General features: G+C 36.7%; 1 protein-coding gene across 2 annotated transcripts in view; it reads right to left on the bottom strand.

The window, feature by feature from the left end:
• CFAP61 (cilia and flagella associated protein 61) overlaps positions 1-18,995 on the bottom strand; it is a 127,212-nt gene that overhangs the window by 71,244 nt on the left and 36,973 nt on the right. For both annotated transcript variants that reach the window (XM_087930638.1, XM_087930637.1), the window contains exons 16-18: positions 18,558-18,764; positions 16,828-16,962; positions 1,928-2,055 (exon numbers count right to left, since the gene is read on the bottom strand). In XM_087930638.1, coding sequence (XP_087786764.1) covers positions 1,928-2,055; positions 16,828-16,962; positions 18,558-18,764 — 470 coding nt within the window. The remainder of the gene's footprint in view (positions 1-1,927; positions 2,056-16,827; positions 16,963-18,557; positions 18,765-18,995) is intronic.

The following is an 18,995-nucleotide window of genomic DNA, read 5'->3' as shown; positions in this document are numbered from 1 at the left end:
CAACAATCATGTAGATGTGAAAGTTGGAGAGTGAAGGAATCTTTGAATTATAGTATGATATTGTTTGGGTGCTCTTAGGGTCTTGATGGAGCAAAACAGGCTCCAACTCATTCCTAGCAAGACTGTGGGTATTTGGACCCTCTGGAGACAAGGTTTTTCTATCTTTGGTTCTAGGTGGTATGCAATCTGAGGATCTTCCTAGAGTCATGGCTCCTGCTCAAAGAGCAGGTGGCAGCTATGGCTAGGAAAGTCCTTGAATATCTTAAGATGATGCTCCAGATGTACCCATTCCTGGATCAGGAAACCCTGCTCATAGTCATCCATGGCCTTGTATAAATTACTGCAATGCAATCTACATAGGGGTCCCCCTAAATAACATTCAGAAGCTTCAATTAATGTAGAATGTGGCTGCATGGATAGTAAATAATGCTGGCTATATGGCACATGTAACACCACTACTTCCTGAGTTGCACTGGCTACCAGTTTGTTTTACACTGCTACCCTTTAAGATGCCGATTGCCACTTTTACATGCCTTGGGACTGGATTACCCAAGGGACTGCTTTTTTCTCTCTGATTTGGTCAGCAGACTGGGCATGGTGCAGATTCCATCAGCCAAAACATTAGCTGGCAGGGACAGGAAGCTGAGCCTTTTCTGCTATAATGCCTGCCCTGTGGAATACTGTATTTTCTCTTCAAAAATTACAATGGCCCCAAATTTATAAGGCTTAGAAAACCTAACTGTGTACTGGACCTAGGGCTCCAAATGTATTAAAGGCCTTGTATCTTTGGTGCACTGTTAATTAGTTAATTATTTTGGTTGCTGTATATTTAGTTTTGGATTATTTTATTGTTTTAAAATGTTTTATTGTTTTAAAATTGTAAGCTATCCAGAGTCACCTGGTTGAGATAGGTGGCTATAGAAAATAGATAGATAGATAGATAGATAGATAGATAGATAGATAGATAGATAGATAGATAGACAGACAGACAGATAGATACTGACAAAGGGTACTGAGCATTATGAACTGCTAGAGATGAACAAATCATTAAATAGTAGGCTCCAGCTTTCATCAACTCAAAAGGATAACAGTTTAATATTATGGACATGCAAAGAGAAAGAATAGTGGACAAAGATACCATTCTTGACAAACTTGAAGGAAAATGTAGGAAAAAAAGATTAGCATTGTAATTGATCAATGTAATAACTACAGCAATAGATTCAATTTTAGCAGGGATTAATAGCCATTTGACTGAAGAGGAAATACAATCCAGAACAACTATCTACAGGGTTTCTATAAGTCAATATCAACTTATTGGCAACTAACAATAACAAAACATCCGGACCTCCAAATATTAGCTTGAAATTTCCATATGTTTTTAAATCATTGGCCATCCTGGCTAAACCTAAAACTAGAGATAGATGCTGTCCATGCCTGCTCTAATGGTTTCGTTCTAAAGAGGTCTTCTTTTTGGAATTACATTATCAGCACTGTGAATGCTAGTGATAATCACTGCTACAACCACAGCTATAATGTATGCCATACACAAATGAAAATCAACTTGATTGTCTTTAACACTGAGTGGAAGGAATCAGTATCATGTGTACATTAACACAGAGACTTTAGATCACAGCAATATAGATAGGTTAGGTAAATTATAATAGCTAAGGTGCCAGACATGAAATGATGACATATAGTTTGACTTTATCCTTAACTATGAAAACTCCCTAGGCAACTTTAGACAAATCATTTATTCTATGCCTAACCTATCTCAAGAGTTATTGTTTTAGAAATAAGGTGAGATTTACAATTACGTAACACTGAGCTTTCATTAAAAAGATGAGATGTAAATGCAAAATTGAACAAATAAATATAGTGAAAAATTGTCCAGTGTGAAATTAAATGACAACAAATGTAAAAAACTTACCAAAAAATCAGTGTCTCCAAGAAGGAGATTCCTACGTTTGATGCTCCAACAACTACTATTCTACAATTGACAGATACCTTAGGCTCCAAGGACAATTTCCGATTGAAATGATACAGTGCATACTTTAACTGCATGAGAAATAAAATACAAAAAAAATATGTTCTTTAGTATATTTAGATTACAATGTGTTATAAACAAGGACACAGAAATATATGACACTTTCAAATTGTAAAACATGTCTGGAGAATTCCAATTTTCCAACCTAATTGGGAATCTAGAGACACCAATATTCTTTTCCCCAAAGAATTCCAATTTGCCATGAAATATGTTGAAATTGTCAAAAGTGCTTTAAATCCTAGAGGAGAAAAAGATCCAGGAAGGATGGAAAATTTCATGGAACAAGATACTGAAGGCGCAATTATATTCAACCCCCTCAAGACAAAATGGGAGAAATCCATGCAGCCCAAAGTGTTTTACAGACGTTTTTAAAATGCTGAACAGAAAAGAGTGGTATGTATAGAAAGTGGGAGAAGAGAATCATTATAAGAATAATAATACCAGGTAGTTTCCAGGAATAGAAAAGCTAAAGCCCATAAAGAAGCTTCTGAGAAATCTCCAAAATGGAAATGGGCTCTTACTATGTTATAGCACTGGGAGAAGGAGGGAAGGAACTGCTGTTTAGGATTAGGTGAGGCAAAATCTGCAGTAGCTATGTGAATAAAGTTTTCATTATTATTATTATCATAGGGGGAATGTGGCAATACTGGATTCCGGTAGTAACAGTAAACAGTTGTAATGCTATATAAGTTTGAAGCCCCACAGGCAAATCTTAATATTTTCTTACACCGATTCACCTAGCAATGCTAATATCCACTAATTTGTTAGTCCATACAGAATTCCAATTCATGCAGTTCAGGTCTGTCACTTTTGTGCAAGAGAAAATACAGCAAAATTATATAACATTTTTATCAGCATTGCAATCCATATGAATCATCATCATCTTCATCCCACCCTCTGTTGGGCACAGATGAAACTATGGCATAAAATTAAACAAACAATATTTCATTTGGATCTACAGACGAACACATAAAAGTTCCAACAGAAGACAATATTTGAATAGCTCAAGGTTGAAATGAGGGGTCCTTGGTGCTCTCTTGAGACCCCCCCCTCCCCGCAAAGCAGGGATCAGGGACTAAACCACAATTCCCTCAACATGAGGAGCCATCTCCAAAGAAAGAAAGAGAATCATAACAGAATTCCAACACCCTAAACTAGTTCAGAAAGATTCCATGATCAATGAGTTTCAAAGGCTACCAAGATGTCAAGAGAGACCAAGATGGATACATTGCCCTCATGCTGACCTACCACATCACCAAGTGCAACCAAACTTGTCTCAATATGATATCAGCAACTGTGATCAAAGAGGTCTCAAGCCAGTATTCTAGTTTGAACCTAGATAGGAAGGGGCCCAGAATATCCATTTCCTCCATGATCTTTTGAGTGATAGGCTGAACACTTTCTCCACAACCTTCCCCAGAAAGAAACTGGTTAGAAACTGGTCAGAAATAGTCCAAGTCTATGGGATCCAGAGATAGTTTCTTGAGAATGGGATGGACTACTCCTTTTCCAGAGGACTTGATGGCTCATTGGCTAAGACGCTGAGTTTGTTGATCAGAAGGCCGGCAGTTCAGTGGTTCGAATCCCTAGCCCCGTGTAATGGAATAACCTCCCATTACTTGTTCAACTTCTGTCAACCTAGCAGTTCGAAACCATGTAAAAAAATTCAAGAAAAATAGGGACCACTTTGGTGGGAAGGTAACAGCTCTCCATGTGGCTTCAGCATTTAGTCATGCCGGCCACATGACCATGGAGACGTCTTTGGACAGCGCTGCCTCTTCGGCTTAGAAATGGAGAAGAACACTGCCCCTAGAGTGGGGTAGAGCTGGAAACAACTAGCACACATGTGCAGGGGAATCTTTACCTTTACTTTTACTCCTCTTCCAGAATCAGTAAAATTATCCTATCTTTCAAGATAGCATTCACCATCACAGGGATTTTCCTACCCTGTCCATTTCTTAACTCCTTCTAGATAATATCACAAGGCCATGCCACACAATATATTAGTAAATCAACTGATAATCTTAATTTCTGATCTTCCATACTCTAGATGGCAGCCAGCTGTTATGATTCCATAGAAATGCTATTTTTCTTTGTATTACACACACTGGCAAATCCTTTTTCAACAGAAGAACATACATTTTCTGACCCTTGTAATATTCCAGATGGAAATACAACTGCATTTTAAATATTATCTGTATTAATGTGCTTACATATTGTTCTAAATATGTAATCAAAAGTGTTTATAATTCCAATATTAGATAAAGCTTTGTCAAATAGAGACAATGCAAGACCTACTATGACTTCACAGGCACAAAATCACAGTTAGAAATTTTTAGGTGATAAGACCTCTATAAATGCTTTTATGAGTAATGAGTAATTAATGCAGTGAGCTATCAATCCCTGTTTTATAACAATATTTGATTTGATAAGCCTTTGAAAATGCAAAATAAAAAATGTATTTCATGAAATTCAGTAAACTTATTTTATGTGAGGGAGTAGATGGTTATCCATTACTACTAGCACTGTGTGTTAGAAGTGAAGTGATGAATATGAATTATTATTTTCTCTGCCAACTGATTCTGTGTCATTTCTTTTCTCATTTGTTCAAAAATAGCAGCAATATACAATACTCTTCTATACGGTTCTTGCTGGTAACATTTATAAAATGCCCAATTTTAACTTTCAGCATGCACACAATTCTTAAAACTAATCCTTAATATAGACCAGCGATGGCAAACCTTTTAGGCACCGAAATGCCCAAACCAGAACACATATGCATGTGCATGTATATGCGTGTGCCGGAGTGCCAGAAATCCAAAGACCAGCTGGCTGGTGTGCACATGCCTGTTTTTTGGCTGTTTTTGGCCATTTGGGGGGCCGTTTTCAGGGCGTTTTGGGGGGCGTTTTTCAGACCACTTTCAGGCTGTTTTGGGGCTATTTTCAGAATGTTTTCTGGGCTATTTTTCAGGCCATTTCAAGAAATTTTTCAGGCCCGAAAAATGGCCTGAAAAAGGCCTGGAGAATGACCTGAAAAAGGCCCAGGAAGACCCATTTTGGGGGCCATTTTCCGGTGCTCTGGTGCCCACAAGGACTGGCTGGACAGTGCACATGTGCATGCCAGAAACCAGAAGAGCAACAATGGTGTTCATGCCGACAGGGATTATTTTATTACTATAGGTCACAATAATTGAATTCACATGTTTTCAAAGAATACAGAAACCAAGTGTCTAAACTTGCTTTATGCTAGAGAATGAAGGTAGTAAATGAGAAAGATGCTTGCAATTTAAATATTGTTACTTCATGCACTGTCAGGGTAAATTTCAAAGTGAGGGAAGTCATCATTCTCCTTTCGTACTTGAGAAGCCTTCTTCCACAATTATATAAGTTCAAAGAGCTCTGATTTGAATTTGGCAATTACCTTTGCTAGGTTCAGGTTATTTGGAGGAGGGAGAAAATAGCAAAAAGAAAGAACTCCAAAAGGGGGGAGGATTAGAGTTTGGAAGATATATGTCATAAATTTACTATAAACTTCCTCTGAGAGAATACCAAAAGGAAAAAAAATTAATACGAAAGCACCATCTGGCAAGTGTCCAATTTATTTATTTTAGTTATAAAACTTACAGAGCTTCCCACTTCAATCATAGTGATTCTGGGTGACGTACAATAGAGCCAAAGATTTAATAAATCTAACATTCAGTAAAATCAGTGAAACCGTCAACACAGGAAAAACAAAATAAAGCAAGCAAGATCACAAGAGGGGAGCAACACAGCCAGGGCACAGGCTCCCTCTTGACAGAGAATCTATAGGTTCGTTGAAATAATCTAGGCTTTAAGAGCTTTCCAGGAGGTCACAAGAGTTGGGACCAACCGCACTCAGGAGGAATGATGTGGGGCCATGGCAGAAAAAAGCTTTTCTCCTAGGTCCTGTCAGATGGAGCTCCCTTGCAGACAGGACTCTCACATTATGCTCTTCCTGCTGGATCCGATAGCACAGATAGATGTAATCAGGAAGAGGTGGTCCCTCAAGTAACCAAGTCCCTTGCCATGTAGGGCTTTAAAGGTCAAAACCAGCACTTTGAATTGGACACAGAAGCAAACCAGCAGTCAATTCAGCTTTTAGAGCAAAGGTGTAATATGCCTGCTAGGAGCACATATAACTTCCTGTGCTGCTGCATTCTATACCCCTGAAGCTTCCAGACACTCTTCAAGATCAGCCTCATGGAGAGTGCATTGCAATTGTCTACTTGGGAGGTGAGCAGGGCATGAGTGATTGTGATCAAAGTCTCCTGATCGGAGGAAGGGTGTAAGTGGCATACAACAAGAAGTTGGACAAAAGACCATCCATACCACAATGCCACCTACTCTTCAAGCAGAGTTGTGAGTTCAGAATGGCACCACCAATACATTAAACTCATTTTATTTGCCATATAATAGCTCCAGTTACAAAACTTTCATGTGCAATAAATTAGTTTTTTACCAGTACAGCAATCTGCTCTTAAGAAGTTAAAAATTTGGCTGATATGTCACAATGCTGCTATATCCTTATATAATATACATTACCCCAAAAGATATATTCAGACATCACAATATATTAACCATCAAGTTCCTTATTTATATTCTGCTATTATTGAATGAAATGGTAATCATTAACTAATGCACAACAGAAATAGATTTATTATCTTTGATTACTGGAATTGAGGCTTGTGCTGAGATGAGTCACTCCTGCTGTGACCACCTGTCACATAGTTTCCACCTGGGAAGACAGACTGCCTCTCTGTTACTTTTCTGCATCTCCTAACAAGAGGCCACTTCGGATGTGAAAGGCAAGACATTAGTTTTGAATATGGCCAATCAGTTCCATGGAGTTAAAAATGAATAATATTTGATTTTTAAATTCAGAATATTGACATCATAAAAATAATGGACATGTGCAGAATTATTTTTTGTCAGTTAGAACTTTCCTCCATCTTTTAGTATATCTAACCATATTTTTCTGCCCATTTTTTATGTACAAAATGCTCATGAGCTTTAGGTTCCTTTTCCAAATAAAGTACCAGAAAGATGGTATAGCAGAAAATGTCCTTTCAGTGTCAGGGAGAAGCAACAACGCACATCAATTAATGTCAGTGGAGCTTGCTTAATAGCCTAAAGATGAATGGATCAATGAATAAAAAACAAACAAACAAACAAACAAACAAACAAATAATTAAATGATAAATAAATAATGTTCTGAGATATCATAGCCAATAGTACAAAATAGGGAATTTTATTGCATGCTGAGTATGTTATGCAAAAAGCAATCCAACAAAATTACATCCATGACATTCCTCTTGATCAAGCAAGAATATCGTGGCTCATTGAAAAGCAGGAAACGGAACACACTTTTTGTAGGTAATTCAACTTGCTCCTGAGTGCGTAGTTGTCCTGGAACAAAAGATTATCATTGCTCTTGCATATCCTATAAACTGAAATCTACTGGTGCACAATACAGCTGCAAGTCTTTTTAAGTACTGTATGTTATTTTCTGTCCAGTTGGCTTCAAGATGGCAGCAGAAGGTTAGTTCTGCTGAAAGCAAGCACCAAAATAACTATGGAAACTACAAAAACAAAGGATGTGACAGGTCCTTCTGAACATTCATGCTCAGAACAGCTTTGTATTTCTATATAACTTCCTGATAGGTGCATTGTTAATTTTCCCATAGTACTTTTTGCTATACCTGTCACTATTCAAAAGATTTCCATACATTTTGATTATCTCTTCTATTCTTGATTTAGCTCCAATCATTTAACTCCTCTGAGATATTCTTATATCCCTTTATTAACTCCAAGAATGTTTGTTGTTTTTTAGATGTATTATACTCTTTCCAGAGTAACATTCAGTTCATATTTATTTCATCTGTCTTCCTTTATTTGATCTTCTATTTCCTTTACTTAATTCCATCCTCTAGGGTCTCGGGTATTCTCTATCCTTCTTGACAGATTCCACTCTCTCTACCCAGCAATCCAATCTATGTAAGGCATTCTACTCTGATTTACCATATCAACTACCTACTCATGTCTTAATCAATCCTTTTTATTATCAAAGCAGTTAAGATGGGATACAGTGCAGAATTTAGTAACAGAACCCTTTAGAGCAGGGGGGTCAAACTCAAGGCCCGGGGGCCAGATCCAGCCCAGGGGGTGCTTAGATCTGGCCCATGGGGCCACCCTGGAAACAGCGAAGGACCAGCCTGTAGTGCCTCTGCCCGCAAAAACAGAGCTTGGGCAGGCCGTGTGTGGCCCTCCCGAGCTCTGTTTTTGCAGACAGTGGGTTGCAGGAGGCTATCACAGCTGAAAATGGAGCTTGCGAGGGCCGCAGGCATCACTCCCAAATCCGTTTTCACTGGCAGAGTGTTGCATGAGGCTGTTGCAGCCAAAATGGAGCTTGGGAGCCAGTTTTCATTGGCAGAACACTCGGGCACCACAGGTGTCCCCGACACAAGTGATGTCAAGCTGGCCATGCCTATCCTGGCCATGCCCACCTCGGGCCCCCAAGGTCAAATACAAGCCTGATGTGGCCCTCAATGAAAGGGCCACATCCCTGCTTTAGAGAGGGACACCCCTGCTTTAGAGAAAAATTGTATTTGGGAGAGTTTTTGAAATGAGAGTCACAACTTTAGGGATATATTCAAACCAAGAGTGGCAGACTACATGAACACCCATGCTTAATTGGAGCAAAAGTAGGGTGGACAAGACACTATTCCCAATTCTTCTTATATCTACACTACCATTATTCCTTTTTCTTTCCCCAAGTGTTGGGAGAAAATTTTAGAATTCTCCTGCTGTTAGGAGAAATTACTGAAATTGCTTCTGCCATTACTCATTCCTTCTTCTCCAAGGAGGTCTCTCTTTCCTTGTGCAAAGAAGAATGAGGAAAACTAATACTGTATTTTAAGTCTTAGATAATTAGAATGGTTAGGCAGGGAGACTCAAGTTTTGATCCATTCTTAGTCATGGAAGATCACTGGAAGATTTTGCACCAGTCGCTCCCACTCAGCTCAACCCTCATAGTGATGTTGTTGTTGTGTGGAAAAAGCTGAAAAAGCATTATGAATAATATCTTGAGTTCCTGAATAAAATACGGGATGTAAATCAAATGAACAAATAATGCTTGATATTTTAAACTCCTTGAAGATTTCTGAGCATATGGTAATGGGAAAAGGAATATTTTCTACACAATTACTTCAAGTTTTACTGAACACTACTTTAGATGATCAACTTGGCATGAGTGAAAATATGTATTTTTATTCAAATGTTTCTAAAAATATTATAACAGATTATTAGTTTTATTTTGAATTTACCATAAAAGTTCCACAACTTTAGAAATTTAAGAAATCTGAAACAAGATGATCTTTGAAATAGAAACCTTACTTTTAATAAACCCATGATGTTCAAACCATGACACTTTTGCTTCTAATGTTTAGTATTTCTAGTTGCTTAAAAATTCATTTTGGGAGGTCTTTGCCTTGAAAATAAGACAGGAAATATTTGCTGCACAAACTCAATAGTCACTTGGGATTTAATCTGTCAAACTCAGACTGATTAATTTCTCAAGGCATGCTCCATGTCATGCTTCAATGTTTCCTGAGGCCTGCAAGTTATGTAAAATAACTATTTTCCATTTTTTTCAACAATGATTGCAATTCAGCAACAGCTAACTTTCCTTGCTGAGGATTCAAATTCTGAACATGCATATAGGATAAAACAATATAAAAATATAAAGAAAGTTTCCAATAATAAAAAATGACTAAAAGTAATGTTTAAAATTAAATGTTACAACCCCTAACATTTATATTTTATGCTATATAATTCAACAATGCAGGTGAATAATGGCATATCACAGAAAGAGTAAGGTTTGCTTCTATTCTTGGGGTGATACTTAGAAATAATATTTGACAAAGAATATTTATCTTCCATATCTAAACAACCTTCACACTGAGAAAGAAATTAACTTAACCAACTGCAGGCCAGCATGAATATTCCAGTTTACAGTAAATAATGTCAGCATCTCTATATTACTGACATCATATTTTCCAAATGATGATAGGTCACCTTACTGTTAATTTCACACATAAACATAAGTAGTAAACATTCAAACCATTTTTCTTAATGAAGCCATCTGGTGCTTCCTCATAACTGTGTAATGTTTAAACGAAATCTAAATGGCAATAATACACAAAACCACTGACATTTACACTGAGGAAATTTACAGCCATCCATCAACTCATAACAAATGTAACTGCATGACAACTAGTGATATAAAATCATCAGCTTCCTGAGACAAGAATAACTAGTTTTGGCCCATGCCTGTTCAATAGAAATTATTAATAACTTAAGGTTTGGAAATTATTGAGCAATAATGCTCCTTGAGAAAAAAACTTTATTAAACAAAATTATTTTGATATGAAAATATTATAGTGGTTTTTGACACTTAAAATGTCAAAAATCACTATAATATTTTGCAATCTTTAACATATGTATTAGGCAATAAATTCCATTTAATTCATTGGGACCTATGTTGATGCTTATACAGCTGACCTCTGTATTTCTCATTCTAAATTTATTTTTATAAATACTGAAAATTCCCTTTTTTCTGAAGACAATCATCTTTACTCCTTTTTTGCTGGGGTTTGGGTAGGGCAGCATGTATTGTAAAAGTGCTTCAGCAATGAGCCACTTCCTATAGCAAAAGGGCTCCATATCATTTTGAATTAAAAAAATAAGTGACAAAGAGGACCATTCATTGGCTATGAAATCACCCTGTACTTCATTCAGGAGTCTGACATTTATCCTTTTGTAGTCAGCCTTAGTAGTCCCAGTGCTTATTTGTGATGCTTCACAGTTATCCCCACGTTAGTTAAAGATGTTAGTATTGCATTAAGTTAATTCTAATGATCATTCATGTCTCAGAACGCTAACAAATTTGAAAGTAAGTGCTTACTGGTAATAGCCAAAAATTATCATTTTTTCCTGAGCCTCATATTTTCCTATGATTTAAAAGTAACAGTTATTCAAGCATGGGATGAGGCAGGAGGTGTACAAGCTATGATTGAAGAAATTCATCAACTCTAATCACTTCCTCAAATATTCCATTGATGAGATTATGTCTTATGTATATTTACAGGGCAAAATTCCTTAGGCAAAAGTAGTACTATTAAGTCTTAATTGTTCATTAAATCAATACCAATGTTCACAATTGACCCTCATCAGCAAGGTGTCAAGAACAATTATATTTCCTGGTTTAGAGGGAAAAAAATATTTATTCAAAAAGAAAGGCAGGCAGGTATCTCTAGAATACAACTACAAAGCCGTTACATCTAAATAATATATATGAACCAGCGGTGGTATTCAGCCGGTTCACACCGGATCAGGTGAACTGGTAGCAAGAATTTGGTGTGGGTCGCCGAACCGGTAATAAGTTCTGGCTGGCCATGCCTCCCACCTGGTCGCCCTCCCGCCCGATGCTCACTCACCCCACCCGCCTGCCTGACATTCACCTAAGGTATTTCTTTCTTTTTTCCCCCCTCCCGATAATCAGCTGTAGATAAGATCAGCTGTGCCAGGATTCCCCTTGCTGAGGCCCAGGAAGGCAAAAAATGGAGAGAGGAGCTCAGCCTCCCACTCCATTTTTTGCCTTCCAGAGCCCCAGAGGAGCCTTAGGGGAGCAAAAACGCCCCCCCAGAGGCTTCTCTGAGGCTAGGAAGCTCCCAAAATGGAGCTTGGAGGGGTACTGCATGCCCCTCCCATGCTCTGTTCCTTGTCTTCCTGAGCCCCAGAGGAGCCTTAGGGGAGCAAAAGCGCCCCCCCCCAGAGGCTCCTCTGTGGCTAAGAAGCTCCCAAAAATGGGTGGGGCAGCAAAAAAGCCATGCCCACCCACTTGGCCACACCCACCAACCATGCCCACAGAACTGGTAGTAAGTTTTTGAATCCCACCACTGATATGAACATCTCAAATTCCCAGCAATTTCCTGAAACAAGTTTACAATAAAACCACAAAAAAGGGGGACGTAATGAATCAGTTGAGAAAAATCCATAAAATGGTGAGTTTTTGTATATGTTAAGAAACAGAGTAGTCAGAAAATAGATGACCAAAAAATGAGCAGAGCTTAATTTTGTCAAGTTATAAATACTGAAATGTTTTCTCTGTCTTATATAAATTCTTAATTCATACTGTATATTAACAGGAAAAACTTGTATAATTGTGAATGATCTGTCTAATATTTTTCAAATCTGTTATTGATAATTTCCTTTGGACAGCAATGAAACTCTACCTAGTTGAAAGCTGGTTAACATATTACAACAATATTAGTTTCCCATCATTTGCAAAACAAGCCCAAATAATTTTAAACTACAAAACTACTAATTCTATTTACAATTTTTTAATCTGTCATCTATATACTATATTAATAACAAAATAGTTACAAGAAGAACAGCAGTGGTGGGATTCAACTTTTTTTACTAATGGTTCTGTGGGCATGGCTTGGTGGGCATGACAGGGGAATGATACTGTAAAATCTCCAGTCAGAGGTGGTGTTTTTCCGGTTCTCTGAACTATTCAAAATTTCTGCTACTGGTTCTCCAGAACTGGTCAGAACCTGCTGAATACCACCTCTGAAGAACAGTAATAATAAAAATAAGACACGTTTAAAATTCCAAAACCCTCCCTTTAACAAACTGTTATTGTAATGAACTTGTGGAAAATTTATCTCTCTCTCTCTCTCTCTCTCTCTCTCTCTCACACACACACACACACACACATATATTGCAATCAGATTCATCAGATTCCTGATTGCAATATACTCTCTCTCTCTACACACACACACACACACACACACACACACACACACACACACACACATCAGATTCCAAAATGGCTGTAGGAAGATTTTTCGTTCCTGTCCACAATCTGATGTTTGTGCTACCAAAGTTGGTTCTTTGGCAGTCTTGCTTCCTGGATTTGAATGGGGGCGCCCAGGAATGACCCAAGATGACTTTTGGTTGGCTGGATGACTTTTGGATGGCTGTGGAGGAGGAATCTTGAAGACTGCAAATCCCTGTGAGAGCAGCTGAAAAGTAATTTTCCCACTTTTTCCTATCAGCAGATTGTTCTCATAAGCAAATCTTGATTTTAACATCACTTTTAAAGCTTTTGTTTTGCTTTGTTTTTTTTAATCTTTAAAAATTAACTGACTGGCTGAATGCTATTTTATTTCATCTCCCTGCTAGCTTTTATCTGCTTCTTTTGATTTTTTCCTTTCATATCTTTGGCTGTTTTCATTAACTTCTGCTTTTCCGTAAAAGGAATTGGACTGATTATTAGAAAATTCCAAAAAGTATTCCTTCCTCAGGCTCCTTGGGCTGTTCTCGGCATTTAAAACTCCTTTTTTAAAACTTCTGAATAGAGGCATACTGGTGGAAGGAAATGTTTTTTTTAAAAAAAAATCTGAAGTACTACTGCATTTTGGCATACTTTGATTGGAACAAAAGTGCTGGACAAGTTTCAATCTACATTTGCCTTTTGTGCGATATGATATTCTCTTTTATTCAAAGTCCTCCATGATTAGAGTTTCTTCAAATTATTTGCCAAGCTTCCTTTTTTGGTACCAATACAGTGGTTGGATTCAAATTTCTTTACTACCAGTTCTGTGGGCGTGACTTGGTGGGCGTGGCAGGAGAAGGATACTATAAAATCTCCAGTCAGAGGTGCTGGTTCTCCAAACTACTCAAAATTTCCACTACCGGTTCTCCAGAACTGGTCAGAACCTGCTGAATACCACCTCTGTACCAATAGTCATCCCCCATCCATTTGTTTAGCCATATATTAGCCACTGCCACTGCCACTGCCAGTTAATTAGCCGCAGTGATTTTGGCTCCAAATTGGATGACATTCCAGAAGGCCAAGATAATCCTTTCTCAGTATACCATTTTCTTTACGCTATTCTTCACTGGTTTAGAAACAGAATCCATAGTCTTTATGGAGTGTTATCTCATTTTTTTTTTCATATAAATACTTGGAAGTTCCCTGACAGATGACATCTTTGGAGAAATAATCAGCATTGCTAGAGAAGTACAGTATTAGCTATTAGTAACTAGGCTATCTTACTTGGAAGGGAAGAATTTTTCAGATTTAGCTCTTTAGCTCAAGGAAGATTTTATAGGATGTGGCTGCATTCCTCACTTGTCAAAGAATTTCTAAAACAACTGGTCTTGCCAAATTGGCTTAGCCTGAATTAAGTCGAGAATTAAAGAAATCAAAGTCAGCATCTTTTCTGGTTTTGCTTATATGATGGAGAACTGAAGCCCTCTGCACATGAAGCTAACCAAGAATTTCTGGGTGGAATGATTATGACTACACAAATTCATATGTAGAATGTACAGAACCCGGAAGAATATTGTTTGATGTGGCAGATTTTGTCCAAATAGCAGGTGAAACATCTCTGAAACATCTATTTCACAAGTTTGAGAACTGAGGAATAATAAAACACAAAGAATTGGTAGCCAGAACAAGCAAACAAGAAATTAATAGAATTTATTATGCATTATAGAGTAATTATTCTTGTTAATTATAACACTCATTGTAGGTTTATATAGATAATTAGTTAATTACATAAAACAGATGGATAGCAAAAAGCTCCCAGATGGTGAGACAATAAAACAAGTTGACAACCTACTGCTTATAATTATAAAAATAATTATGGCTCTTAAGCTAATTATACATACTGGTTGAACTTCATTTTGCCATATTGTCTATATATACATAACCACCCACCACACAGACATGTAGTTACACACACATATCTCAAAAGGCAGATTACTGGAAAAAGTAGAAATTTTCTCAGTAGAAATTGTTCCTTAACAAGAACGTTTACCAAGTTTCATTATATCTTACTGAAGGATCAAGTTATATCCCTATCTCGAAAGAATATGTCTTCCTTGAGAATTCTCCAATCCACATAATAATTTCTCAAAATTTTCTGTCTGAAAACTTTTTCTTGGACTAATAAAGGAAGAATCTTTCACTAATTCAATACTTAACTCATTGCCCTAAACAAAGTACTCGAAATTCCTATAGGGAATAAGTATCAATTCTTCATTCTTGGAGTAAAAATCATGCTCTTCCATTTGACCATTCCTTATATTACAAATTTCCAAACATGCATTGCTAGTTCAGAAAAATGAACAGAAAGTAAGTATCACATTATGTAATAAAGCCAATTATATATAGACAGGTTGGAGGTGTACATGAAATTAAGAAAATGTTTTGCTTGAACTCTGTAACAAACTATTGCATTCTGGAAGAATAGCCACGCTGTTTTGAGTTAGCCACTGCAGGACAAACCAAAACCCAGAACATTTTGGTCTTTCCAGTTTTGGAATACGTAAGTATGGAAATGCTGATGCATGTAACCTCTTTCTCCTGCAGCTCCCAGCATGACTTGTCCTACTCTTTCACCTACCCATTCCCTATTTTATCAGTGACTTCCTTTCCCTCCTTCCCCTCAGCTGCCACACCTGATATCCCCACATGATATATCCCACTGGCTTACCTATTCTCTGACTTCCTACTGTCTCTGCTTGTTTTTTTTTTTATACTAAGCAAGTAAATTTATAAAATTTATATAAAATAATTATTTAAATTTATAAAACAAATCTGAATGACTAAACCAGTCTCTAGATCCATTAATATTCCGCTTTGCGAATCTCACATTTTCAAAATTTGTGTACATTGTTTTAAATCAGAGAGCTGCAGAAGTTAAAATCATAAAAATAAAAACAATGGATAATTGCAATCTAGTTCACATATTGCTATTGTTTAATTTTTGTTTTCATAATTCAGCTTGTTTTACTACTACCAAAACTGAGTGAAGTATATACAAATATTGCATTATGTTGCTTAAAATAAATATCCATTTTAATCCTACCTCCCTCGAAATTAAGAATACACTTGTATAGTAAAAAAAGCTTCTATGTTGGCTATTATCCTTAAATATACAAGAGGCAACTATAAGAGCAAAAAATCACTAATATCCAGCAACCGTGTAAAGAGATCCCAGTTAGTTCGCATCATGAAAAGCAACAGATGGCACACTTATATGCATTCCACATTTTCATCCTCAAAGCACATAGACCCATATACCACCTGGCAAGATGAATAAGGAATTAGAGAATGTTAGGGAGGAAAGGCTACCAATAATGATTAGTCACAATGCCTAAATGGAACCTGAGGAGCAGTATGTCACTGAATACTGGTTGCTGAGACAGGACTGTGAATTTTCCAGGCACATTTGGCTGGTCACAGCGGGAAATGGGAAACTGGGTTATACAAACCTGTGTTATGATTCAATTGGGCTTTTTACAATGCAGAACTTCCAAATGCAGATAATCTATTTGATGTGATACTGGGGGAGAACAGGATAGAAAGTGCAGGACTGGGATTTATCTTCCTGGAAGGATGCAAAGGGCCTGATTAAAGTTCCATAATGCAACTTTGCTTATTTTAATATAACGAAATTATTCTCGATCAAATTTTAATAATAGAAAATCTGCAGCCTGTAGTTGTATTTTTTAATGGAATATATAGAAAATGATACAGCTGACTGTGAACTGTAAGGGCATGAACATGAGGTTCAAGGTAATTAAGAAGCAGCCAGCAGCATTAAGGCAGTAATGTCATCCCATCTGCCAAATTCTACATTTAGCTGGAGCTATGCCTTTTGCTTGCTTCTGCTTTAGTTACCCACCTGATCCTTAGAGACTTGTTTTGATGGAGCATTTATGCCAAGCTTTTCCAGAGGATAGACAATCTGTCGTCTTGGTCGCACGGGAACCATGTAATGTAGGGCAGATGTCAGGGAATGGGCACAGGGATTCTGGTACTGAAGGACAAGAAGCTATATTTTAGCACACAGAATGTCAGAAGAGTGCATCACAGATGTCTCTGCTTTGTGAATATAATAATCCTTTATCCCTTTGATTAAAACCTGGAATAGTACCTCCCCCTCCCTCAAAAATAAAATAAACACTCATATAGTAGAGGAATCGGTTGCAGTTAATTCCCTATCCTAATGAAGATAATTATGAGAGTAAATTATATTACTATCTCACTGGGAATGACAGATAAACAAAGTGGTTTGGTTTATGGGATTTCGCAGCACAAGAAGCCTCCCTCAGAGGAATATTTTTCTTTACAGCAATCACGAATCTTCTGCATCCAACCTTATTAAGCAATGATACATGCATGCTTTTAACCTTTGCTTATTTTACAAAACAGATAAATGATGCTTTCATTAAAATGGTAAATTACAAATGCTAATGAAATAGTATTAATACTAAGAAATATTCTTATGCTTACATAAGTACAAAATAGGAGTGATTGTATTACAGTGAATTCACTTTACAGACTTTATATAAACCATAGGAAAGATGTAATAATTAAAACTGCAATAATGTCAATAAAAGATCTAGAGTATTTCCAAAGTCTTTCTGCGCATTCACTAAAGCATTTTTTTGTTTTAACTTTTCAACCTGCTCCTAAGGTTTGGGGAATCATACCGTCAAAATTTAAAGCAACACAACTTTGAAATTTCAGCTCAAGGTAAAGAAATACAAACAACCTGTATGCCCGATCCAGGCATGATATAATATCCATTATGTTAGTTGTTTGTTTGCCACTCATCTTACAGCAAATGACACTGAGAATTTATTATAATTGGCAGAAGAGTCCTCCTATCTCCACTTCAAATCTGCTGTGCTGGCTGATCAGAAATGGAAGTTGTCCACTATTTATTCTCAGCTCCTTAACGTAGATCTTCAGAAATTATCAAAATTGTGTTTAATTGTTATTGCCTTATAGAATCCCTAGACATAACTCTCATGTTTATGAAGGCTGTTTGGTTATCTCTGTTTCAGATTAAAGTTAGATGTTTATTGTGTACTGTCTTTATCTTAAATTAATAATAAGTCTATTTGAGCTATCACGAGCTTCTTTAGATCCTAACTATTTAGATTCCTAGATATTTAGATACTGGCTATTTTCCTTGTAAGAAATGACACTTAACAGCACAGTCTTGAATATGTTTTGAAGTAAATTCCAGGAGGTTTCTTTGTACCGAACAACTTTTAAAAAATATTTCTCAATTTTTTTATACTAACAAAAAAGGTAATAAATACAAATGGAGGGAGTACATTTTAATGAATCTCTCTCCCTCAGATCAAATATTAATTCTTATATGTGTTTTAAGAATGTTACAATGCCTATGTAGCAGCTTTGTATGTTTATTTTGTAGCAAATGTCTTGCAGTTTTTATTTTATCATAATTGATTAAAAGTCATTATTCTTTCTTTTATCCATTTCACAAATTACTATATAGTTCATACTAGAAGTGCACATATTATATTTTTGTGCACCAACCAACAAAATGAAGACACAATTTAAAAAATAAAATTAATTTTTAAAAAGCTTGCATCTTACCTTGCCTTCTACAGGTTGGGGATAAATAGGATAATAGAGGCAAGACTTGTAGGCTAACCGAAGTATTTCCTTCATAAAATGTTTGGCATAATGGTGAAAAATTGGATTGAGAGAAAAATGGTAAAGGTGGCCATGTTCTTCCTGCTGGTAATGACTGAAATAGATAAAATCTTCAATGTTGTAATGTGAGCGAATATATTCAATGTCCTGGAAAACAATTCAGGAAGTGGTTAAGGAGGAGTTCTGCATCTTTGCATCAATATTATATCCTTTTGTCTGCATAAAAAGATATGCCACTATTAAGAAAAAGATTCATTTAGAAATCATTTCTTGTGTTCTTTTCTCCTCAGATTTCTCCTTGCAGTGAGAAGGAAACTAGGATCCAGACCATGTAAACAAATATATATTCTTCTCCAGCATTATCTGCAAGATGTATAT

Source organism: Pseudonaja textilis, chromosome 3 (genome assembly GCF_049901715.1).
Source record: "Pseudonaja textilis isolate UNSWEBS1 chromosome 3, rPseTex1.2, whole genome shotgun sequence".
NCBI lineage: Eukaryota > Metazoa > Chordata > Lepidosauria > Squamata > Elapidae > Pseudonaja > Pseudonaja textilis.
The sequence above is the reverse complement of the archived record's forward strand: the minus strand, read 5'-3'. Positions and strand labels throughout refer to the sequence as shown.